At 45.3% G+C, this 23,884-nt stretch overlaps 1 protein-coding gene across 1 annotated transcript in view; it reads left to right on the forward strand.

The window, feature by feature from the left end:
* LOC123774126 (zinc finger protein ubi-d4) overlaps positions 1–22,923 on the forward strand; it is a 133,115-nt gene extending 110,192 nt beyond the window's left edge. Inside the window, exons 9-10 of the mRNA XM_045768359.2 lie at positions 10,139–10,351; positions 22,745–22,923. Coding sequence (XP_045624315.2) covers positions 10,139–10,351; positions 22,745–22,923 — 392 coding nt within the window. The remainder of the gene's footprint in view (positions 1–10,138; positions 10,352–22,744) is intronic.
* The last annotated feature ends 961 nt before the right edge of the window (positions 22,924–23,884 follow it).

Consider the following 23,884-nt stretch of genomic DNA (forward strand, 5'->3'; position numbering starts at 1 on the left):
CAATCAGGTTGTGATCTGAGTAACTAGTAGTTATAATCATTATATCCATAATCAGCTCATTGTTGTTTGTAAAAGTGAGGTCTAGGATGTTTTCTTTCTTGGTTGGCTCTACTATTTGCTGGTTTAAAGCAAATCTCTCAGACATCCACAAGAGGTCATTTGTGTGTGACTTCTCATTCAGATTGCTTCCATGGATTCTCTCTGCTATATAACAGTACTAGCTACATTTTTCCAGTTTAAATGTCTTAAGTCGAAATCACCAAGCAAGATGATCTTAGGGGCAGGGTTTGTGAGGTTTTCTAAGCAGTATTTTATTTTCATTAGTTGGTCTTTAAACTGCTGAGGATTTCCATCGGGTTCTTCTGATGCTCTTCTCCTCCTCTTCTGGAGGAGTCCCTTGGTATTTGATGCTTGGTTTGTCCAGCTGGGGGTGGACCTTCTGTTGTGTCCTAACACTAGCCGATATGCAGTCTACCCTAAGATCTGTATTGTTCATAAGTTCGCACCTTTAGCTGCCATGTTTGCCCTCTGTAATGGGCTAATTTTCAAGCTCGGGGGTCTTGGTTACCTGGTATCAGGTCATTATTCCTAGTCCCATTTGGGCTTGTGTTTTCTTGGGCTGGGTTTCCCAACCTAGCATCTCATCTAAGACTTTGTACGTGCCACCTTTCCTCATCCATGGTAAATCTCATGTTTTCCTTCCTTCCTATTTGTTAGCTTCAGGAAGTCACCATGGGGCTTCCTCCAGAAAACCAACATTGACTGTAATTGAGCACACCCTTTTTGGATGATTCCTGGTAGCTCCCTGTTTCCTTTTGTCCCTCTGCCCAGTTTGAAATTAAGCATCTTGTTTCAAGTTATTGTTCTATGATGTTTGTCAGCTGTTGTTGTGCTTTCTTTTCATGAACCATGCAGTTACATGTTTTGTCGTATCTACTTTCTGGCTGCTTTCTCAGTAAGAGTGTTCATAACAATCCCCTGCCCTCTCTCTCTCTCTCAGCCTCTTTGAGAGGGCCAGGTTGTGGCTCTGGTCCCTGGCAGGCCAATAGGACACCTATGACTGATTGTGACTGAGGAATAAAAAGTTATCTCGGCAGTATAGCTTCAGGGAGCCACCGGGGTTCACACAGAAAGGGGCATTTCGTTACATTCAGTGTTCGTTTTTTGTCATCCCCAGCATCTTGTACACTACTGTATAATGATGTGAGCTGGTCCCAATCATCTAAAATGTTGAGCTTGTTCCAAACTGTTACCGGTGCTACCAGCTCTACTACTATTTTTTCCTGAATGATGTTCCTCCCTCTTGTTTTTCAGTAGAACTACTATTCACCAGCTGCTTGTATATTCATGAATAAATGTTATACAGTATCTCACTCCATATTTCACAATCTTACCAAAAAAAAAAAAAAGACACACCTGTGAAGTGACACAAAAACTGGAACAAACTCAAACACAGGCCCTTGCTGGTTGAAGTCCAAAAGTATAACCAACACTTTACTGAAAACTGGAATCAGGAAGGGTTTTTTGTAGCACAAATGAGCTGTTGCAAATACTGCGCCATGCATATGACTAAGGTAGCTGGCTGAACCCTCAGTCTGCCATCTAGTGGTGAGGTGGTGTAAAAACTAGTGGCAGTAATTGGTTTTTAAGTATATACATAGTTGGCAGTTGCCAATATTTCTCCATGCAGGTGCTTGTTTTGGTGAGCTCTATGTTTCTGATAGTTTCTCCTCTTGGCTTGGGTTGATCTAGTATCCCCAGTCTACCTTTACCTCTGAGTGAACTTTTTGTTCACTCAGAGGTAAAAGTGGTTCAATTTTGTTCTGTATTAGGCTTTTATAATTTGCATGGGCCTGGTTAGGCATAATAGGTGGGGAACTAACCTTGCTGCTAGCTCAGGAAGCTACTGAGGGAAGCCCCCCGGAAAGAGGCATTTCATTACAGTACATTCAAAGTTAGATTTTTCTCCTGGATGAGATACCTGCTCTTCTAGCAGGTTATTCTGCTGAATTTTCCTTGACACACTGTCCAGTGCCCTCTTCTAATTTGCTGTTTGTGTCGTGAATCCCAGTTGGGTTTTCTCCACGCTGACACTTTTTTTTTTTTTTTTTTTTAGATCATCTCATTTTGCTTGAGTGGTAGGTGAATGGCTGTGCCCTTTCTTCTCCTGCTGGTCTCCCATTATTTGGATTTTTTGGCTGGTTATGGGGCATTTCACTCCACTGGTGGATTTTTTTATTTGATTTGCATTTTTCTGCATTGAATAATAATTCTGGAACTAAATGAGCTTTGTCCAGCAGAAGTCGTCTGTTATTTTCCATTGCAACTGCAACTTATCAGAATCTTCCCACTGCATCCGGCTTTCTGGCAGACCTAGTTCTATAAGAGTGGGAGTTCACTGTACTAAATGGAACAATCAAAGGTGGATTAGAACAGCCTATTCAAATTAAGAGACATAGAACACCACTGTTCATAGCTCCAAGAATATAATATTACAAAGAATAACAATTTTAAACATGCTAGGTACAAATAGCTAGGTGTGTAACACAAAGTGCTAGATCTTACTCCTCATTGACACTGATAAGTTAGCAGCCACACCTTCCATCACAGTATCCTCTCAACCACACCATGCTCCATCCAACTACTCCCAACATCAGAGTCCACCCTTCCCACGCTCTTCCCTCCATACTGATGTATGTCTTTAAATGATTATACTGTGTGTTTTCAGGGTGGGGAAATATTTACATTTTTTTAGGTTGTTTTTATATTTATATTTAGGCAGTCTTGGCATAGAGACAAGGAATACCTCCCTCAATTGGCTATAATTGAAACACATTAGTTACACTTACATTGTGGCGTTTTAATGCATGTCTTTCACAACAGTTTTACATTTCTCTCATATGATACATGCTATTATTCATAATATTAAAGTAATTTTTCTAGGTTGTTCAGTATTTATGTATTTTGTTATTTTATTCTAACTCCTTCATTGTATGTACAGTACTTTCTTTATTACATAATGTGTTCAATTTTATACTGTTTTTTCTTTCTTTGATGCTCATCACTTTTTCCTTTAGTAGGCTTTGTGTATATTGTACACTATGTACATTTTTATACATATAATAGTTTCCACTGTATTATATTTTGAAACTTAAAAAATTCAAGTACTGTAATTATATAAAAACCTCTAGTGTTTAGTGTTCAAAAGTTTATTACTATGGTTTATTGTATTACATACTGTATAATAATTGAAGTAATATATAATGTAGAGTACATTTTAATACTTGGTCAGGACTTAATATCTACATTCTTTACAGACGTGTATAGTTGAATGCAATATGCATTTATACTTATAAACTCATGTATGTTTTTATACATATTCAAGTATTGTACTATATATGGGTGTGTGTAATTACCTAAGTGTAGTTACAGGATGAGAGCTACGCCCGTGGTGTCCCGTCTTCTCAGTACTCTTTGTTGTATAATGCTTAGTTTGTTACAACCGTCTATCACTGTTTGTAAAAGAAAATTTTCTAATATTTATTCGGCACCTCTGTTTCCTTAGCTTGAATCTGTGTCCTCTTGTTCGTGAAGATGCTGGATTCAGGAATTCCTCTTTGTCTGTTTGGTCTGTTCCTGTTAGTATTTTGTAAATGGTGATCATATCACCTCCTTTTCTTCTATTTTCTAGTTTTGGCATGTTTAACGCCTCTAGTCTCTCCTCATAACTCGTTTTTTCAGTTCCGGAAGCCATTTTGTTGCATGCCATTGCACCTTTTCCAGTTTATTTATGTGCTTCTGGATATTTGGGCACCATACAACTGCTGCATATTCCGATTTTGGTCTCACAACAGTCATGAACAGTTTCTTTAGTATTTCACCATCCATATAATTAAAAGCAAGTCTGAAGTTGGAAAGTCACGCATATTCTCCTCTCACAATGTTCTTTGTGTGTTCATCTGGTGACAGCTTACTATCCAAAACCACCCCAGATGGAACGTTCACTGATGATGACAAAGTAATGAGTGAACTACTGAGAAATTATTATGACTGTTTTCAGCGAGATACTAAACACAAGATTGATAATCCAAATTAATTTTTCATGGATATGATACCAACATCAAGTCTTCTATCAGATGTCACTCTATCCCCACTGGATTTTGAAGAAACCATAGACGATATGCCTATGCACTCTGCACCAGGCTCTGATTCTTGGAACTATATTCATCAAGAATGTAAAAATCCTCTACTGCAGGCCCTTCACATTCTTTGGAGACAGAGCCTAGATACTGGCATTATCCCTGACATACTGAAAACAACAGAGATAGCACCACTCCATAGAGGAGGAAATAAGGCAGAAGCAAAAAATTTCAGACCGATAGCACTAATATCGCACATCAAAAAAGTCTTTGAAAGAGTGTTAAGAAGCAAGATAACAAAATACATGGAATCACATCATCTCCATAACCCTGAACAACATGGTTTCCGAACAGGGCACTCTTTTCTATCACAGATGCTGGACCATTATGATATGGCATTAGATGCCATGGAAGACAAACAAAATCCTGATGTAATTTACACAGATTTCACAAAAACCTTTGACAAATGTGACCATGGTTACCTGACAGCTGGGTGGACAGCGCTTCAGATACATAGTCCTGAGGTTCCGGGTTCGATCCCTGGTGGAGGCGGAAACAAATGGGCAAAATGTTTCTTTCACCCTGATGCCCCTGTTATCTAGCAGTAAATAGGTACTTGGGAGTTAGACAGCTACTACGGGCTGCTTCCTGGGGGTGTGTAACAAAAAGGAGGCCTGGTCGAGGACCGGGCTGCAGGGACGCTAAGCCCTGAAATCATGTTAAGATAACCTCATGATAACCTCCAGATGGTGTTATTGCACACACAATGTGTTCAAAAGGAAATACCAGAAAAATAGGCAGATGGATCTACAATTTCATGACTAACAGAACCCAATGTGTAATTGTCTATAAAATAAAATCCGGTTCATCAACCATGAAGAGCTCGGTCACCCTCAGGGTACTGTGCTTGCTCCAGTACTTTTTATCATCCTAATATCAGACATAGACAAGGACACAATCTTTAGTACTGTAACATCATTTGCAAATGACACTAGAATTTTATGAGTGTGTACAACATAGAGAACACAGCAAACCTCCAATCAGATGTAAACTAGGTCTTTTAATGGGCTGCAGGAAATAATATGGTATTTAATGAAGATAAGTTTCAGCTATTGCGCTACGGAAAAAATTAAAATTTAAAAACGGAAATCACGTACAAAATGCAGTCAAATCATAACATAGAATAAAAAAAAGCAATGTAAAGGATTTGGGTGTACTCATGTCGGAAGACCTTACCTTAACCCTTAAACTGCACAACACGTCATATGATGTGTTGAGTAACTTGCTATAAATTGCGTATCATGTCATATGACGTGTTGGAGTACTTCACAAGATTTAAATGGCCTGCGGATACACGGGGTTCACCTCGCCTTCATCAGGGCTCTTGTAAACAGACGCCATTTTAATATAAAATCGGGGCCAAATTCCCGGGTGTGAGGGTCTCGGTGAGTGAGACCCTCATTAAGTATCGAGACCCTTATTGAGTAAGCCACCAAGCCTGACGCACGCAGCATGAGCTCGCAGCACTGCTGTTCAGCTTTTGACCACAGCATCGCCTAAAAATGCCATAATATATATGTTCATGCTATTATTTAGTGATGATAGTATTATAGAAGACCCCTGACTGTGATAAAAATGACCAGGATTCTGATAATAGCAGGATTGTTGTGATAATTAATGCTGTAGTGGGAGATGTAATCTTGGTGGGGAGGGAGGTAGCATTGTCTGCTGACTGTGTGTGACCACCTTTTACTGTTTGGACTCACTATACCAGCTTAGTTGTTTGCTATGGTGAACAAAACATGCAGATACTTATATATAACGTCTGTATATAGTGAACAAAAGCAAAAACAGTATTGTGGGAGAAGAATGGTGGCGAGGAAGTGAATGTGAGGTGAGGGAGGGAGGAAGTGGCAGCCAGTTATTATCTGCCACTGGCTGCCACTGCCACTCAGCATACCAACTTAGTGGTTTGTTATGGTGAACACGAATGTAGATATTTATATATATAACGTGTATATACAGTGTAATAATAGCAAAAGGAGTGTGGGGGAGAAGCAATTTTGGTGATGGGGTGGCAACATCTGCATGATTTGTCATGTTGGTAGGGGTGGCCACTATGCTCTCTGGGCACTATACTGGCTTAGTTGAACAGTTATGGTGAACAAAACATGTAGATACTTATATATAATGTGTGTGTATATAGGGTAATAACACCACAAACAGTATTATTGGGGGTGAAATTTTAGTGCGACTGACCGTGAATGTGTGAGGGAGGCAGCCGCTAGCTGACTGTGTGTAGCGACGTCTCTTAGTGCCTGAACTAACTATATCAACTTAGTTGTACAGTTGTGATGAACAAAACATGTAGATACTTGTATATAACGTCTGTTATAGTGAATAAAAGCAAAAACAGTATGGTGGGAGGAGAATTTGGGCGAGTGAGGTGTTGAGGGAGCGAGTGGCAGCGAGTGGCTGGCTGGTGTGTGGCGGTCACTCCTCGTTGCTTTTTGACTCATAATACCAACTTAGTGGTTCGTTATGGTGAACAAAACATGCAGCTACTTACATATAACCTGTGTATATAGTGTAATAACCGACAAAGTATTTATTCACTGTTTGATGAACATAATAATTGAATAAAAAATATGCACACCATGGTGTGGATAGGGGGGAGCCGGTCGGCCGAGCGGACAGCATGCGGGACCTGTGATCCTGGGTTCGATCCCAGGCGCCGGCGAGAAACAATGGGCAGAGTTTCTTTCACCCTATGCACCTGTTGCCTAGCAGTAAAATAGGTACCTGGGTGTTAGTCAGCTGTCACGGGTTGCTTCCTGGGGGTGGAGGCCTGGTCGAGGACCGGGCCGCGGGGACACTAAAAGCCCCGAAATCATCTCAAGATAACCTCAAGATAACCATAATTATGAGTATAGCAATGATTCACACATTTTATTATCTAAGTATATCACACTACACATTATTGAATAATACTACAGCAAAAAAAACTATGAAAAATCAATCAGAAACATTGACATAATTAAGTAATTATCTCTTTGTGGCCAGTCCTGCCTGACAGCTGGGGAGGAGCAGACCACCTGGGACGCACGCTGAGTCAGCACCTGTTTTCTGTGAAGAGCCCCTTCGGCTCCCCGGAGCTATACCAGGCTTATGTGCATATATTAGACTGTGGCAACAGTCAATCGAAGGAGTTCTAAGCCTACCGGGGACCAGAGCCTGAACCTAGCCCCCCCTCAAGAGAGTCATGAGGAGGAATGACCTAAAGATAGCCCCCATGTAATTGGAAGCAGTTTTAGTCTGCCATCTACCAGGTCAGGCACCCAGAGAGGTAGGAATTCCAAGACAAACTACTGCTGATCAAATAAATTGCAAACTGAAAGCCGAACTAGCAACAGAACTCCCCAATCAAAACCAAGGAAACAAGTATGACGTCACCACAAACGGCGCGCATCTGTCTGCGCAACCCCCCCCCCCCGTCCCTAGGGGGGGTTGCGCAGCCCTAGGTGCTGCATGCACCTAGGGCCGCCTTCCCTAGGTGTCCTGTAAGTACTGCCTTTGGGGCCTCAGGGTTATCTTCCATGAGCTGTTCAGGAGCAGCTACCTCCGTGTGGTTCTGTTGCTGCTTGTATAAAATTCATTTTTTATCCGATCGACCTCGGGATAGTTTCAAAATAAGCGCCTTTAGAGTGCGCACAATTTGATACCAAATTGAAAGATGTAACACGAAACTTTGTCAGAACACTTGAAATATTATAAATAAGTTTTTGGTCAAAATTTTAAAATATTTGTTAAAATTCTATGTGTTATTATTTTGGGACTAGTTTTAAAATGTGCACCTTTACATTGTGAACAATTTGATATTAAAATGAAAGATGTAACACAAAAATTTATGTCAGAACACTGGAAAGATATAAATAATTTGTGATGATGAGCTTCCAAAATTAAAATATTTGTTAAAATTCCAGTTATTGCTCTATTATTATGGGACTAATTTTAAATTACGAGCCTTTTTATTGCAAACAATTTGATACCAAAATGAAAGACGTAACACGAAAATTGATGTTATCAAACTGAACAAGTATACACATTAGGTTGCGGTGTGCCAATTGGTGCTCGTTTACGGGTAAGTTTAGACTTTCCTGCAGGGAGTCATGCCGGGCTTTTGTACATTATATGCATATATATCTGTAGGGAATTCTATTGCAAACACAATACCAAAACGAACGACGTAGCACAAGAATTAAGGTGAACAAACTGAAACGGGTATACACATTTCAGTGTCGCCAAGCACGTGCCTGCATGCTCACTCACACACCGAAGGCGTGACCTTAAAGTTCGCAGCGCGCTATGCCGGGCGCGCGATAGTGTTAAGATATTTTCTTAAAATTTCATCTTTGTTAGTGCAACAATATCTGGGACCTTAAGCTGGATAATATCTCCTGGTTCCAGTATTTATTATCTCGCTGCATCCATTATGGTATATACAATTTTCAGGAGCATATTCCCTTTTCCTTTGTCCTTTATTCCCATTTCCTCTAATGATTTTGTTGCTTTGTTGTTGTGTACTATTTCACTAGCTATCCAGTCCCTAACATTTTTGTAGAAAAAAGGAATTTATTTCTTCTTCATTTCTATTCCTATTTAGATGTTTCTCTTCATCGAGGTTCATTTTCAGCTTTTCTCTATCTTTCTTTGAGTGGTCTTCTCTTATTGACCAAAGTTTGCTATCCTCATCACACTGCAATTTCCTGGCATTTCTAAGCACTTCCATCATATGTTTCCTTCCATTAAATGTCACTCTTAAGGGGCGGTTCTTGTCTTTCTCATATTTTCCTATTCTAAGATCACTGATATTTTCCTTTGAATTGAGGCCTTCTCCTAAACCTACTATTTTCTCTGATTTTCATCTCTTCTGCTGCTCTGTTCACCCTAGGTGATATTTCTTTTTCTAAACACCCAAAAATTGTTATGGACTTACTTCTATCTGCAATGTTTTGACTTATTTACTGTTGGTTGCCAGTTCTTTCCTAATTGTCTGCCTAACTTCTGCTTCTTGTTGGCCATTTCTGGTTTTGACTTCCTAAAACACTTCTTTGATCATCTCTCTCTTATACCACTTGTGCATGCGTCTCCTTAATTTCTTCTTTGTACTTTTATAGTTCTTTATTAACCTCCTCTATGTGAGTTGTCCTTGAAGTTTCTCTTTGCATATCCTTGCCTAATTCTCTGTTGGCCTCTGTTTTTTGCAGTTGTTCACCATATGAGTATTTTCTTGTTAATGTTGTCAAATTTACCAGTCTTCACTTTCCATACCTTATTTTCTTTCACTGGTTCCTTAATTTGTTCCTACTGAATCTTTACCTTGTCCATTAAGGCGGTAATTTTCTTTCCTTCCTTTTAGAGTGCAAAACTCTCTCCTGAGAGCTCCATTTTCTTCTTCTAATTCAAATACTTTTTCTTCATACTTCTATAGCATATCCTTAATTATCTCTAATCTGCCAAGAAAATCTCCTTTCATTATATCGTGTGATGAGAATCCTTTGAAACAATCATCTGTTGATGTGTTTACCTTCCATGTGGTGGTGGCCATCTTTGTTATTGACAATCTTTTGTTATGGAATATAAACTGTTTCAACACAAAATTTTCACTCACTTTTACTTATTATTTGTATCATATTTACTTTTAAACTTCACTATACCTACATGTAACCTGGGACACCACTTACAGCCCTCAACCTGTTCCCAATACTTAGGCAATTTGATATTCCTGGAGCCTGCTGCAGTGACACCTGTCTCCTGGTGTTGTTGAACCTGTGAACCATGTTGTGTGTGTGTGAACTCCTGAATGTGTGTACATTTGCATACATATACACACCTGCTCACACGCAGATTCAGTCATTCACTTTGATTTTAATTCACACTGTTAATGTGGAATCATTCCATGGCCACTCTTAAACTAATCAGCATAGGACGCATCTCAGGCCGCCGTTCCAGTTCTACGGGTCAAGCAAATGCAGTCCCTACAATGCCTCAAGATATTACTTCTCCTACTGACGTTGCACTGGACAAGAATGTGGGAAAGAAGAAAGTCTCGGCTTCTCCTTATTGTGACTTTTGCCTGGGTGATTCCTCAGAAAACAAGAAAACAGGCACACCAGAAAATCTTGTCTCATGTGCTGATTGTGGGAGGTCAGGTAAGAATTACTGATAAATGCTTGTTATTTTTCTTATTTTGTCAGTATCAAATCACATTAACCTTTTTCCTTTAAAACCTTGGTTCTGGCCCTTCCCATCAAGAGTAAAAATACCAACCCTTCCCCCTCTTCTTCAAAAAAATCAGTACAGTATAATGAAACGTTCCTTTTTGGGGGCCTCTCAAGGGCTCTCCTTCAGCTGCACAGGTAACTCGGAGCCAACATTAACTCAACTGATGTCTCCGAATTTCTCATTTGCGTACCGGAGACTGGGACCATAATCTTACCCCGCTCCCAGTGGCAAGGAAGCCAAGGGTGCCATAGACATCACTTACTGAGAAGAAAACCCTATGAAAGGGGCTGAAAGATGTCAGTAAAACTCAAAACAAAAGAATTGTTTTAGATGAACAAATAACAAAGAAACCTCAAAAATATTCACAGACAAGAAAAAACCAGCATTGAATGTAATGAAACGGCAGATTCTGGGTGAGCCCCAGAAACTCCCGGAAGCTATCCATACTGATATAGTGCTATATTAGTTGGGGTCATCTCATCAGTCACAAACTTCTTGTTGCCTACCAGGGACTAGAGCCAGAATCTGGCCCCCTCGGAGAGGCGCAGAGAGCAATAGCCTATGAACACTTTATATCTATCATACTTACAATCGACCAGGGAAGGCACCCAGAAAGGTAGGCGAAACTGACCACTGTCTGGTTGAAAATTGTGACCTATGTCCTCAAAAGAGCAAAAGAACTCCCCCAGAAAGAAAATAAACATGCAACACTTCATTCAGCTAACCCCTGGCTTGTTAGTGCCACCCCCCCCCCCCACCCTCATGGGGGAGGGAGAGCTGGCCCGGATGAGCCGTGCTACCCACCCTTCAGTTCTTGACTGATGTCCTTAGCTGTTGGATGTCACCTCTGGTCATAATTTCCTATTCTGAAATTTTTGCCTTGTGAGGCTGTTCCTGCACTTGTGGGTGTGCTGGCCTGAAGTTCCTGTGTACTGGAGCTTCATGCATCTAGAGACACCTTCCCTAGGTGCTCGGTGAGTACTGCTCTTGGGTGGTCAGGGTTGTCTTCCCTGGGGGTGTTCAGGAATTACGCCCCGTTAGAGGTCTTCCTCGCTTGTGATTGTCTTTGCCCTTAGGGTATGTCAGGGGGTCTTGGCTCTCCGCCTTACCCTGGGTAGGGGAGTGTTTGTCTACCGGTGGCACACTGCGGCTAGTGCAGCCTGCTTAACCCTTGAACAGCGATAATTGCATATATATACGATTTTGGTATGGCTTTATGCATGGCACATATTGCATATATACACTTTTTAAAGTACTGTGTAAGATTTAAAGGTCTCACTTCTACATAGGGTTCACATCAGCTTCCTTAGGGCTCCAGTTAACAGATGCTGTTTAAAAAAAAATTGTGGTACCATTCTCGGGTGTGAAGGCCTCGGTACTGAGTGAGCCACCAAGGCTGGCACTTGCAGCATGAGCTAACAGCACTGCTGTTCAACTTGTGACCACAACATTACTTAAAAATTTCAAATATATATATGTAACCCTATTATTTAGAGATGATAGTGTTACAGGAGTGCCTGATTGTAATAAAGAATGTGTACAATACTGTATTCAGATATCAGTGAACACAATGCTGGTCAAGATGTTCACAGCGCCAAGCAGATAGCGACAGCACACTGCCATTGTTTGGTCCATCTAAGAATCTTGAAACGATTTTTCATGGTTCATTTACAGGATTTAGTGACCAGGATTCTGATAACAGCAGCATTGTGGTGAGAATTACGATGTGTGTTGTATGCTGGGAGGAGGAATGTTGGTGAGGGAGGTGGCAACAGTTGGCTGGTGTGTGGCGGCCGCTATATTGTTTGGACTCACCATACCAGCTTAGTGGTTCATTATGGTGAACAAAAATGTAGATACTTATATATAACGTGTGTATATAATGTAATAACAACAAAAACAGTATATTTGGAGGAGCCATTTTGGTGAAGGAGGTTGTGTTGTCTGCTGGATGGTGTGTGACTTGTTTTGCAGTGTATGGTGGCCACTATGCTGTTTGGACACCATCCCAGCTTAATGGCACAGTTATGGTGAAAGAAACATGTAGATACTTATATATAATGTGTGTGTATATAGTGTGATAAAAGCAAAAACAATATGCTGTTTTAAAATTATGTGAGCAATCTTGGCAGTGTGGTGGCATTGTCAGCTGACTATGTGTGGCGGCGGCTATTGTTGTTTGGATTCTCGTATTATGCGGCGCTGGCAGAGCCCCCTCAGTTTGCGTTCGGGGTGGATGTCTCTTTGGCCCCGTTCCATAAGCTGTCTTGTGCTTTGTTTCACGTCCGGCCTGTTCATATGCTGCTTCAGCCATCCTGGTCTTTGGACAGGGTGTTCTCCTATCTTTCCTCCTCAGTTCGTGGTGGCCCCTTTGATTCAGGAGTGTTTCTCCAAGGCTCTTTTTTTTGTTGGCATTGGCCTCTGGTGGTCGGATGTGGGAGCTTCATGCTCTCCTCCAGCATGAAGGTTTGTTCCTATGGTCCTACTGGTAGGTTTGTTCAGTTGCAGCCGTCTCTTTCTTTTCTGGTGAAGAACGAGACGGCTGCTTTTCAGAGGGGTCCTTGGGTTATTGATGCCTGGTTGGTCAGGTTGGGAGTGCATCATGTGTTATGTCCTGTTGCGGCTTTTCGCCGTTAAATGCGTGCCTCGGCTTCTGTGGCCGGAGATGTGCTTTAGGTTTATCCAGTTTCCCTCATTCCCTGTTCCAGGGCTCGGGTCTCCCAGGTAGTCCGCAGGGTTGTAAAGTCTAGCCAGCCTGTGGTCTATCCTCATGCCCATGATATAAGAAATTTTGCTGCTTTGGCTGCCGTCTTCGGCAATATGTCCTGGGCTGACATTCATCGTGGGGATTTTGGATGGTGAACAGGGTCTTGGCCGCTCGTTATCTCGTCAAAGTTCCTGGTCCTAGTCGTCCGTGTGTGGCTTTGGGTCGTGGGTTGCAGCCATTTGTCTTGACTTCAAGTTTAGGAGCGAGTGTCGTCCGCCTCTCGGGTCAGTCACTATTTTAATTATCTTTGGTGATGTAGCTCCAAGGAGCTGTAGGGGCTTCCCCTCAGAAAGCCAGTGTTGAATGTAAAGAAATGCCATTTTCTGGGTGAACCCCTGAGGCTCCCTGGCAACCCTCCCTCCGGTTGGTGGTTCCGTTTTCTTTTTTAAGGTCAGCCTTCGAACTGGATGGCTTGAGTAGCCAGTTTTGAGTTATGGGGCTCCCCCGCCTCCTCCCCCCCAGGGGGGGGGATGCAGCGATGAGGTGTGACCTTTGTTTGTTTGCTTGTTTTCTTAAGTTATAGGGGAAGTTCTGCCTCCCTGTTCAGTTTTCAGTCACTTTTTCTTACCAAGTGGGGTTTGTTCTGTTATGGTTACCTTTCTGGGTGCCAATCCCGGTCGATGGCAGACATGGAATGCCCCGAACCACATGGGGGGGTTTCTATAGGCCATTGCTCCCTTTGCCTCTGAGGGAGCCAGGTTCTGGCTCGTGGTTCCCGGTAGGCTGAACTCCATTGACTGATGCGCAATATATTAGACCGGGACATCAGCCCGATAACTCCAGGGATCCTCTGGGGCTTAGCCAGAAAATGGCATTTCATTACATTCAACGCTGTTTTTTTGTTTTTTGCATACAGTGGTGTTGTTGGCTATTAATAACCTGCACCACTGACATTTCTCTCTGCTTGTTGGCTGTTATGGAATTATTTTTTGTTGTGTGTGTGTGTGTGTGTTTTCTATTTTGTTGGTGTTTCACCTGGTTTTGCAGAGGAGTTCTGCCTAGCTCCTCATTAGGCTGCTCCTAGGGTGTGATGGTGGTACTCCTCTGTTGCCCCCAAGGATTTACAGCAGCTACTTGTGGTTGGTTTGCATTTATTGACAGGGTTTGCCAGCTTAGCTGGCCCCAGTTCCTGAGCTTCCTGTAGGGCTCATTCACCCTACAGGCCCTGGAAAACCCCTGTGGGCTTGGTTATAGCATGGATACTTCTGAGCCCACTCTCACCTTGTGCAATTTCGAAGATTGCTCATCGCCCCTGCCTCAGGGTGATCATCATCCTGTCTGCCTCTGCCATGCTGCCTGTTTGGTTGGAGACACCAAGGACCTGGAGTCTTGCAGGATTTACTGCTTCCCGCTTGTGCTCCAATTCACTCATTCCCCTTCTGATATTTTTATAGGATCAGGCAGCTGCCGCGTTGCATGGTTGTTTCTCCTTGATGCATCGGACTAGGATGGTTGCCCATTTGGAAGCCCCAGAGCTGCCCACGATTCCTGGGGCACAAATTCTACCTTTTGTAAATTATTAAGTGAAACCACGAAACATAAATTGAATCATCATCATCCAAATTGAGCATTTGGGATGTCAGCACTCTCCCTTGAAGTTTGAATTGGACAGTGACCCCACCACTTGGCTTTCCTAATGTTCATGAAACAAGAAAGGCAGATTTTTTTTGGGGGGGGGAGCCCCTTTGGCTCCCCGGAGCTTACTAGGCTGATATGCAGACGAGGAGTCACAATAATGTGGCTGAAATATGCTGACGAAACCACACACTAGAAAGTGAAGGGACGACGACATTTCGGTCCGTCCTGGACCATTCTCAAGTCGATTGTGTCGATACATTCGACTAGAGAATGGTCCAGGGCAGACCGAAACGTTGTCATCCCTTCACTTTCTGGTGTGTGGTTTAGTCGACATAGGCTGATATGCTAATGTCAGACTTTGGCATCAGTCATGTGTATGGAGTTTTGTGGGCCTACTGGGGACCATGAGCCAGACCCTGGCCCCCTCAGAGAGGCATGGGAAGCAATGGCCTATAGAAACCCCCGTGTGGTTGGAAGCATTCTATGTCTGCCATCGACCGGGTCAGGCACCCAGAAAGGTAAGCATCCTAAATCAAAAACCTATTCTGGTGAAAGTATTGCTACCAAAAGCCGAACAAGTGGATAGAACTCCCCATAAAAGAAACGAGCAAATGAGCGTGACGTCACACGTCGCAGCGCCGCTGTCTGCGCAGTTCCCCCCTCCCCAGGAGAGGAAAGGGGGAGCCCCAGACCCCCCACGCCGGCTATCCACCTGTCAGTTCTCAGGCTGATGCTAGAGGTGGAGGTCGTGTGCTTGGCTCCAGCATTTCCAGCACTGTGCTCTAAGTGTGGTGGCTGTCTTCCAGGGGTGCGAGAGCCAGGAGTTATTCTACAGTACTCAGGCTGCATGTGCCTAGGGTTCTCGTCCCTAGGGTCCCTGTAAGTACTGCCCTTGAAGCTTGGGGTTCCCCTTCCAGAAGTTCTTCAGGGTCTGCCTCTGCTAGGCCGTATTACTACTCGGTTTTCGGCTGCCATTTGGGTGCTTAGGGGTTTTGTCCTCCTGGTTTACCTTAGGGTAAGAGGCTGCTTGCACTGGTGGGGCGCAGGGTACTATGCAGGATTTACAGCGGCCGGCTCTTTTCCTTGGGGTACATTGTCCTTTTGTGGGGTTTTGTTTTTCTTTTTGCCTCGTAGGGGGGTCTGCCTTGCTTCCCATCTTTTTTTGGTGCCTGACCTGTGCACGGTTCTCTTCTGGTGGTGCCCTTTGCTAGGTTCCCGTGAGTGTATGCATCCCTGGGGTTCAGCTTTAGACAGTTGTTTGGTAGTTTTGGGCGCTGGTTAGCAGAACCCTGCCTGGGATTACCTGGGCGTGAGTTTCCATTAAGCGCTCAGGACCCTGAGAATCCCCATGGGGCGCGTAGATCCGATTGATGTGTCCCCGGAGTCCCCCCCCCCCCCCTCGCTTCGTGCGATTTCAAGGGATGCTCAGTCCCCTTGACTCAGGGTGACCCCTCATGGTTTTTGCCTCCGTCACACTGCCTGTTGGGTCGGTGACACCGACCCGGAGTTATGCGAGTTCTGTTGCTTGTTCGTGACTCAGTTTACCCAATCTCAAGATGATGATCTATGGGTACAGGCGGCGCATGCATTGCATGCTCGGTTTAGGTTGTCACAATGCACTAGATTGGTTGTTCACCCGATGTCCCGAGGCTGTCCAGTTTTGCTTAATGGGACCCGGACTTGGAGGTGGGGGTCGCTTCGACCTTTGTCCAGTCCGCACCCTCTCGCCCTTCCCCTGCTGTGGTTCATCCTGGTCTCCCCTTTTCCCCTGCTTCCGGCCCCGAAGGGTCTGAGGGTTTTGGAGTCGGAGCAGGGTTTAGATGGTCTTGAATCTCGGGCGGTCTTGGGGGATGTCCCTTCCGGTGTAATTACCTAAGTGTAGTTACAGGATGAGAGCTACGCTCGTGGTGTCCCGTCTTCCCAACACTCTTTGTGATATAACGCTTTGAACTACTGACAGTCTTGGCCTCCACCACCTTCTTACCTAACTTGTTCCAACTGTCTACCACTCTGTTTGCGAAAGTGAATTTTCTTATATTTCTTCAGCATCTGTGTTTAGCTAGTTTAAATCTATGACCTCTTGTTCATAAAGTTCCAGGTCTCAGGAAATCTTCCCTATCAATTTTATCAATTCCTGTTACTATTTTGTATGTAGTGATCATATTACCTCTTTTTCTTCTGTCTTCTAGTTTTGGCATATTTAATGCCTCTAACCTCTCCTCGCAGCTCTTGCCAGATCAGTTCTGGGAGCCACTTAGTAGCATGTCTTTGCACCTTTTCCAGTTTGTTGATGTGCTTCTTAAGATATGGGCACCACACAACCGCTGCATATTCTAGCTTTGGCCTAACAAAAGTCGTGAACAATTTCTTTAGTATATCACCATCCATGTATTTAAAAGCAATTCTGAAGTTAGAAAGCGTGGCATAGGCTCCTCACACAATATTCTTTATATGGTCCTCAGGTGATAGTTTTCTATCTAGAACCACCCCGGTGGTTCGAAGGGAGCCGGTCGGCTGAGCGGACAGCACGCTGGACTTGTGATCCTGTGGTCCCGGGTTCGATCCCGGGCGCCGGCGAGAAACAATGGGCAGAGTTTCTTTTACCCCATGCCCCTGTTACCTAGCAGTAAAATAGATACCTGGGTGTTAGTCAGCTGTCACGGGCTGCTTCCTGGGGGTGGAGGCCTGGTCGAGGATCGGGCCGCGGGGACACTAAAAATAAGCCCCAAAATCATCTCAAGATAACCTCAAGATAACCCCTAGATCTCTTTCTTTATCAGAATTCTTTAAAGATTTCTCACATAATATATAGGTTGTGTGGGGTCTATGTTCTCCTATTCCACATTCCATAACATGGTATTTATTAACATTAAATTCCATTTGCCAAGTGGTGCTCCATATACTTTTGTCCAGGTCATCTTGAAGGGCATGACAATCATCTAAGTTTCTTATCCTTCCTATTATCTTAGCATCATCAGCAAACATGTTCATATAATTCTGTATACCAACTGGTAGATCATTTATGTAGACAATAAATATCACTGGCGCAAGAACTGAACTCTGTGGTACTCCACTTGTGACATTTCTCCAGTCCGATACATTGCCTCTGATCACTGCCCTCATTTTCTATCAGTCAGAAAATTTTTCATCCATGTTAGATGCTTACCTGTCACCCCTCCAATATTTTCCAGTTTCCAGAACAACCTCATATGTGGAACTCTGTCGAAAGCCTTTTTTAGGTCCAGATAGATGCAGTCAACCCAACCATCTCTTTCCTGTAATATCTCTGTTGCTCGATTATAGAAACTGAGTAAATTCGATACACAGGATCTTCCAGATCGGAAACCATACTGTCTGTCTGATATTATATCATTTCTCTCCAGGTGTTCTACCCATATAGTTTTAATTATTTTTTCCAATATTTTGACTATTACACTTGTCAATGATACAGGTTTATAATTAAGGGGGGTCTTCCCTGCTTCCACTTTTGTAGATTGGAACTATGTTAGCCTTTTTCCACACATCAGCTACAACTCTATAAACAGGGATGCCTGAAAAATCAGTTGAAGTGGAATGCTGAGCTCAGGTGCACATTCTCTCAGAACCCATGGCATGGTGTGGCGACGGAGGCATTCAAGTCAACTCTCCTTGCCGAAGCCTCTGGGTCTGATCAGTGGACCCCCTTCTGTTCGACTTTCTCGGCTGTGTCGGGTTTTTCTTAGGGGCCAGTGCTTTTGGGGATGACTCGGCCCTGGGTCCCGAGGAGGGGGATCTTGGGGCTGGGGAGCGACTAACTTGGGGGCCTTGGGCCCCGCTGGACCCCGCCTGGGTTTTTTCTACCCTCGGAGTGGGATGTATTGTTACAAGGAGTGGTTTTCTCTTTTCCCCCCTCTGCGTACAAGTTGGATTTGGCGTCTGCCCCTCCCTGGGTTCTGTTCCGTGTTCCCTCGGGTGTGTCGGTTCCGTCTTTCTGGGGATTTTCAGCTTCCCGCATCGAACTGTCTGCGGTGCGGGCAGCCCTGGCATCTTACCTCCTGCGTGACCTGGATTACGCCTCGGTGATGGATCTGTCATCTTTCAGGTTTGGGAATTTGTTCTCTTTCTAGGTCCGTTACAAGGTTCTGGAGTCATCCTGGCTGGTGGACTGTCCTATTTTTGCTTTGGAGGATTGGCATTCTTTCTCTCGTTCCCACACGTTTGAGTGGTGCGAGGTCTCGACGGTAGTTCTGGTTTTCCTGGGGAGCGACCTTGAGCACCTCAATGAATGCTTGCTTGCTCCTGCCCTTTCCCGAGATGTTGGCGTTCTGAAGCCAACGCTGTTGGCGTTGTGTTGGCAGGTGGTGCGTGCCTCCTCCTTGGATTTGGCATGGGCCCTGGCTCTTAGGATGTCTTCGCCTTTTTGTCCTTTGCTTTTTGCTCCTTCGGCCATGGCGTAGTATATTCAGGCTTCTTTGGCCAGTTGCCGTCTTATGTCGGACTTGTTGGTTTCCCGGGGGTCCCGATGGGGGCCTTCCGGAGAGGTCGTGTCAGGGCTCAGAGTTCCACTCGTTGTGGTAGGCCACTGGTGCCAGTTTCAGGTTCGGCTCTGCCTTCGGACCTGCCTTCGTCTGGTTGGCGCGGTGCTCACTCTGTGCGAGGTTCTTGTCTCGTAAGGGGCATCAGCCCTTTCACGGTTTGCCCCATTGACGGGGCGATGGTGGGGAGGCTTGCGCTGTTTGCTCACGCCTGGTCCCATGAATTTGTGAGGGTTTCGGGTCGTTTCCTTCTGCCTGTTGGGTGGCCCCACCAGCCTTGAACCCCCCGAAGGAGGGGTTCAAGGCTGGCGGTGCAGGCCTCCTCTCCTGCGCTCCATCGAGTCGTCTTGGAGTGGGTTCGCTTGGGTGTAGTCGAAACGACATCGTCCCTTCAGATGGGTTCCCCTCTGTTCCAGTGTCAAAACGGGACTGTGTGGACCTGAGGTTCATTCTGGACTTGTCCCATCTGAATACCTGGATTCATTGCCCCCTCCTTTCGAATGGACTACACTGTCTCAAATTGACCTACCTCGACAACTGGCTGGTTTGGGCTCCCAGTTAGTCCAGTTGTCTACTAGTCAGGGATTTGGGTGCTTTCCCAGCTCGCTGGGTTCGGGTTCTTGGTGAACTGGAGGAAGTCCCATCTGGTTCCCTCCCAGGTTCAGTCGTGGCAGGGTCTTGCGTGGGACTCTTGGACCTCTTCCTTATCTCTTCCTCTTGCGACGCTGTTACAGCTGCGGTCCCGCCTCCAGCTATTTTTGGAGGACACCCAGGTCACACGTCGGTTTGTTCGAGCAGCTGTGCGGGGAGCCTGAACTTCACTGTGCTGGTCTACCCATCGGGTCGGATCTGGCTTCGGCAGATGTTCTGGTTTCTACGGGGTCGTCCTTTCAGCAGCTCTCGCGATCGATGGGTTTGGATCCCGGGAGCCTTGTGTCGGCTGCTGCGTCGCCGGCTTCCTCTGCAGGTTTTTCGGGGTTCTGTGCCGTGGCACCTCCCTGAGCCCTTCTAAATGTGTTCACGGATGCCTTGTCTCTTGGCTGGGGTTTTGTGACAAGTGCTCACCAGGCCAGCCAGGGTTGGTGGGGTCCGTCCTTCTGTCGAGCTCACAGCACGGCGCAGGAGTTTGCGGCAGTGTGGCATTCGCTTCAGAGGATTCGGGTCGCTCGAGGAATAACGATCCGGCTCCATTCAGACTGCTCCCCGGTGGTTCATTGCTTGAACCGTGGGGTTCAATGCGGTCCTTGGTTCTTTGGGGCTGGTCGCTTCGGGTGACTCGTCTACTGAGTTCTCGGGGTTTGGCTCTCCTGGCGGTTCATGTTCAAGGGGTGTCAAACGTCCTGGCGGATGGCCTGTCTCGGTTCATTCCCCTTTCCACGGAATGGACAGTTGAAGCCGACTCGTTAAGTTGGCTCTGCCAGACGCACGGGTGCCCGGAGGTGGACTTCTTCACATCGGCGTGGTCAAGGCGCCTTCCAGTTTATGTGACGCCCTTCCAGACTGCGAAGCCGTTGAAGTCGATGCCTTTCGGCTGGACTGGTCGAGGTGGAGTTACCTGTACCTCTTCCTACCAGGTTCGGTTGTTGCTCCGGATCCTGGCTCGGTTGGGGACTTACCAGGGGAGAGTAGTCCTGTTAGCTCCTTGGTGGCCGGCCCAGTCCTGGTTTCAGGAGCTTTTGGCTTGATGTCCGAACCCGAGGGGTCTTCCCGCGGCTCCGCCTCTTTCAGCAGATCAGTCCGGTCCGGTATGTGGCTGGTTCGATCTTCTCCTCCACTCTTTGCATCTGTTCTTTTTGATGCGGGTGTATCACCACTTGTATGGTGATCAGGTGGCTTCTTTGATGGTGTCCCATCTGCGAGTTTAGTCTAGGTGGCAGTATGAAATTTCCTGGCAGTCGTTTCGGCATTTTTTGTCTCTACGTAGGTTGTCTTCGATTTTTAATTGGGTTGTTTTGTCCTTTCTCTCTTGGTTGTTTCAGGACCGTCATCTTGTGCCAAATACTGTCGCCTCGTTTTGTGCGGCGCTGGCGGAGCCGCTCCGGCTTACGTTCGAGGTGGATGTCACATATGCCCTGTTCCGTACGCTTTCTCGTGTTTTATTTCACCTCCAGCCTGCTCATGCGTCGCCTAAGCCGTCCTGGTCCTTGATCAGGGTGCCCTCTTATCATCTCCTCAGTTTGTGGTAGCCCCTTCGGTTCAGGTTTCTGCTCTTTGGTACTGGTGGTAGGTTTGTACATTTGCAGCCTTTCTCTGTCCTTCTGGTGACGGTTGAGACAGCTGCTATCCGGAAGGGTCTTTGAGTTATTGATGCTTGATTGGTTCGGCCGGGGGTGCGTCCTGTGTTGGCCGGTTGCGCTTTTTTTTGCCGTTACCTGTGTACCGTGTCTGGGGATGCGCTTTGGGTTGATCCGGTTCCCCTCGTTCCCTGTTTCAGGGCTCGGGTCTCCCTGGTCGTCCACAGAGTTAAAGTCTTCCAGCCTGCGGTCTATCCTTGCACCCGTGCTGTTCGGACATTTGCAGCTTTCGCTGCTGTGTTGGTTACGTCTAAGGCTCATTCCGGGCACAAGGATTTGATGGTTGCACAGGTTCCTGGCTGCCCATTCTTTATGAGCGTGTCTGCTCCTGTGCATTCTTGTTGCCTTGGGTCGCAGGTTGCAACCTGTTGTCTCGGCTTCGTGTTGCGGAGTTTGTGGCGGCCGCCTCCCGGGTCAGCCCTTTCTTTTTCTTCTCCTTGGGTATGTAGCTCCAAGGAGCCGAAGGGGCTCCCCACAGAAAACCAGCGTTGAATGTAATGAAACGCCATTTTCTGGGTGAGCCCCGGAGGCTCCCTGGCAACCCTCCCTCCCACCGGTCGGCATTTTTTTCACGTTGGTTGAAGCTAAGCTTCCAAACTGATGCTAGGCAGCCGGCGCGGTGAGGTCCAGGGCTCCCCCCTCCCCTTCTCGGGGCGGGGAGGGCTGCGCTGACGATCAGCGCGGCAGTAAAGTGTGATGTTTGCTTGTTTCCTTGGGATTGTAGGGAGTTTCTACCTCTGTTCGTTTTTTTGTTTTAGTTTTTTACCATGTGGGGTTTGTTTTGTTATGCCTACCTTTCTGGGTGCCTGACCCCGGTCAATGGCAGATAAGGAAAACCCCAACCACAAAGGGGTTTTCCAGGGCCATTGCTCCCTGAAACCTCTCTGAAGGGGCCAGGTTCTGGTGCTGGTCCCTGGTAGGTCTGAACTCCTTAGCTAATGTCCTGGTCTAATATAACATACATTAGGCCGATAAACTCCAGGGAGCCTCCGGGGCTCATCCAGAAAATAGAGTTTCATTACATTCAACACTTGTTTTTTGGGGGGGGGGGGCAGGGGAAGCATGTTAATTTTAATTTTTAGTATTTAATTTTAATTTTAATGATGGCTGCATGTTAAGGGTTAATAAGAATAGGAAATGTTGTGTATTGAATGATCATCTCTGCAGGTCATCCAACGTGCCTCCAATTTACGTCTAATATGATGAAGAGTGTTGTGAAGTACCGGTGGCAGTGCATCGAGTGTAAGACGTGCACTCTTTGTGGCACATCAGAGAATGATGTAAGTACAGTACTTACATTTTGGTTTATCACCGCTTCTGCATTAATGAAAGGTGATCATACTTAAGCTCCTTTCAAATAAACTTGAACATTTATTGGGAAATTTGGATTCAAATTCATGGGAATGTTAGATCATAAATTTATGGTAAGATTTTGTAGCATATACCTAAAATGTTGCAATGGAAATTAAATTGGAAATGGAGAACAGTAATTCTACATCATTGTTCCTACTTTTTGTTCATGCCCAACACCATTATAACAACACTTGTTACATTGCATTGTAATATTATAATACTGCATGATAATGCCAGTGCTATATATTTGACATTCTTATGCAGTACTGTTCTACACTACATTTTATAAACATTATTTTGTGAAGATTTCTATTACGTGGGTCAAAATGTAGCTAAAGAAAGATATTACTTGATGGCTTCCCCATAGCTAAGCTGTTTTAGTTATTTGTCGTCCTTGCTATGAGGCAGTGATAATTTTTTAGCCTCTACCAAGCTGCCTGTTGGGTTGACATGATCTATGACCCCGAGTCCAGTGGGGTTTACTCTTCCCATGTGGCTCTTCTCTCTGACCCTCCTGATAAACTTTATAAGCATCACGCAGCTACCACTTTACAGGTTCGGTTTGCCCACCTTCAACGGTTGTGTACCCAGTTGGTTGCAATGGAGTTGGTCTGTATTGTTTTCAGGGACTGAATTGGCGGTGTTGGTGATTCCATCTTGGTTCCATCTGTGCCTCCTCTTCCTTCCCTCCAGCTTCTGTTTTATTTCCCCTCCCTGCTTATGCTTCTGGAATGGCTGTGAGTTTTAGAGTTAGGGCAGGGTTTAGCTCGGAGTGTGGCTCAGCATTCTCCAGGAGTGGCTCCTTTCATTTCAGGCACTGAAGCAGTTGGCCTGCTTTGTCTTGCCAAGGTTTTGGGGTTTTCTTCCCTCCAGCCAACCCCTTTTCCCAATGCTTCTCCTTAGGACTCCACTTTATTCCGGGTGGTGGCCCTGGACTTTGGCTCTGCCCCAGAG

Source organism: Procambarus clarkii, chromosome 1, assembly GCF_040958095.1.
Source record: "Procambarus clarkii isolate CNS0578487 chromosome 1, FALCON_Pclarkii_2.0, whole genome shotgun sequence".
In the NCBI taxonomy this organism is placed as follows: Eukaryota; Metazoa; Arthropoda; class Malacostraca; order Decapoda; family Cambaridae; genus Procambarus; species Procambarus clarkii.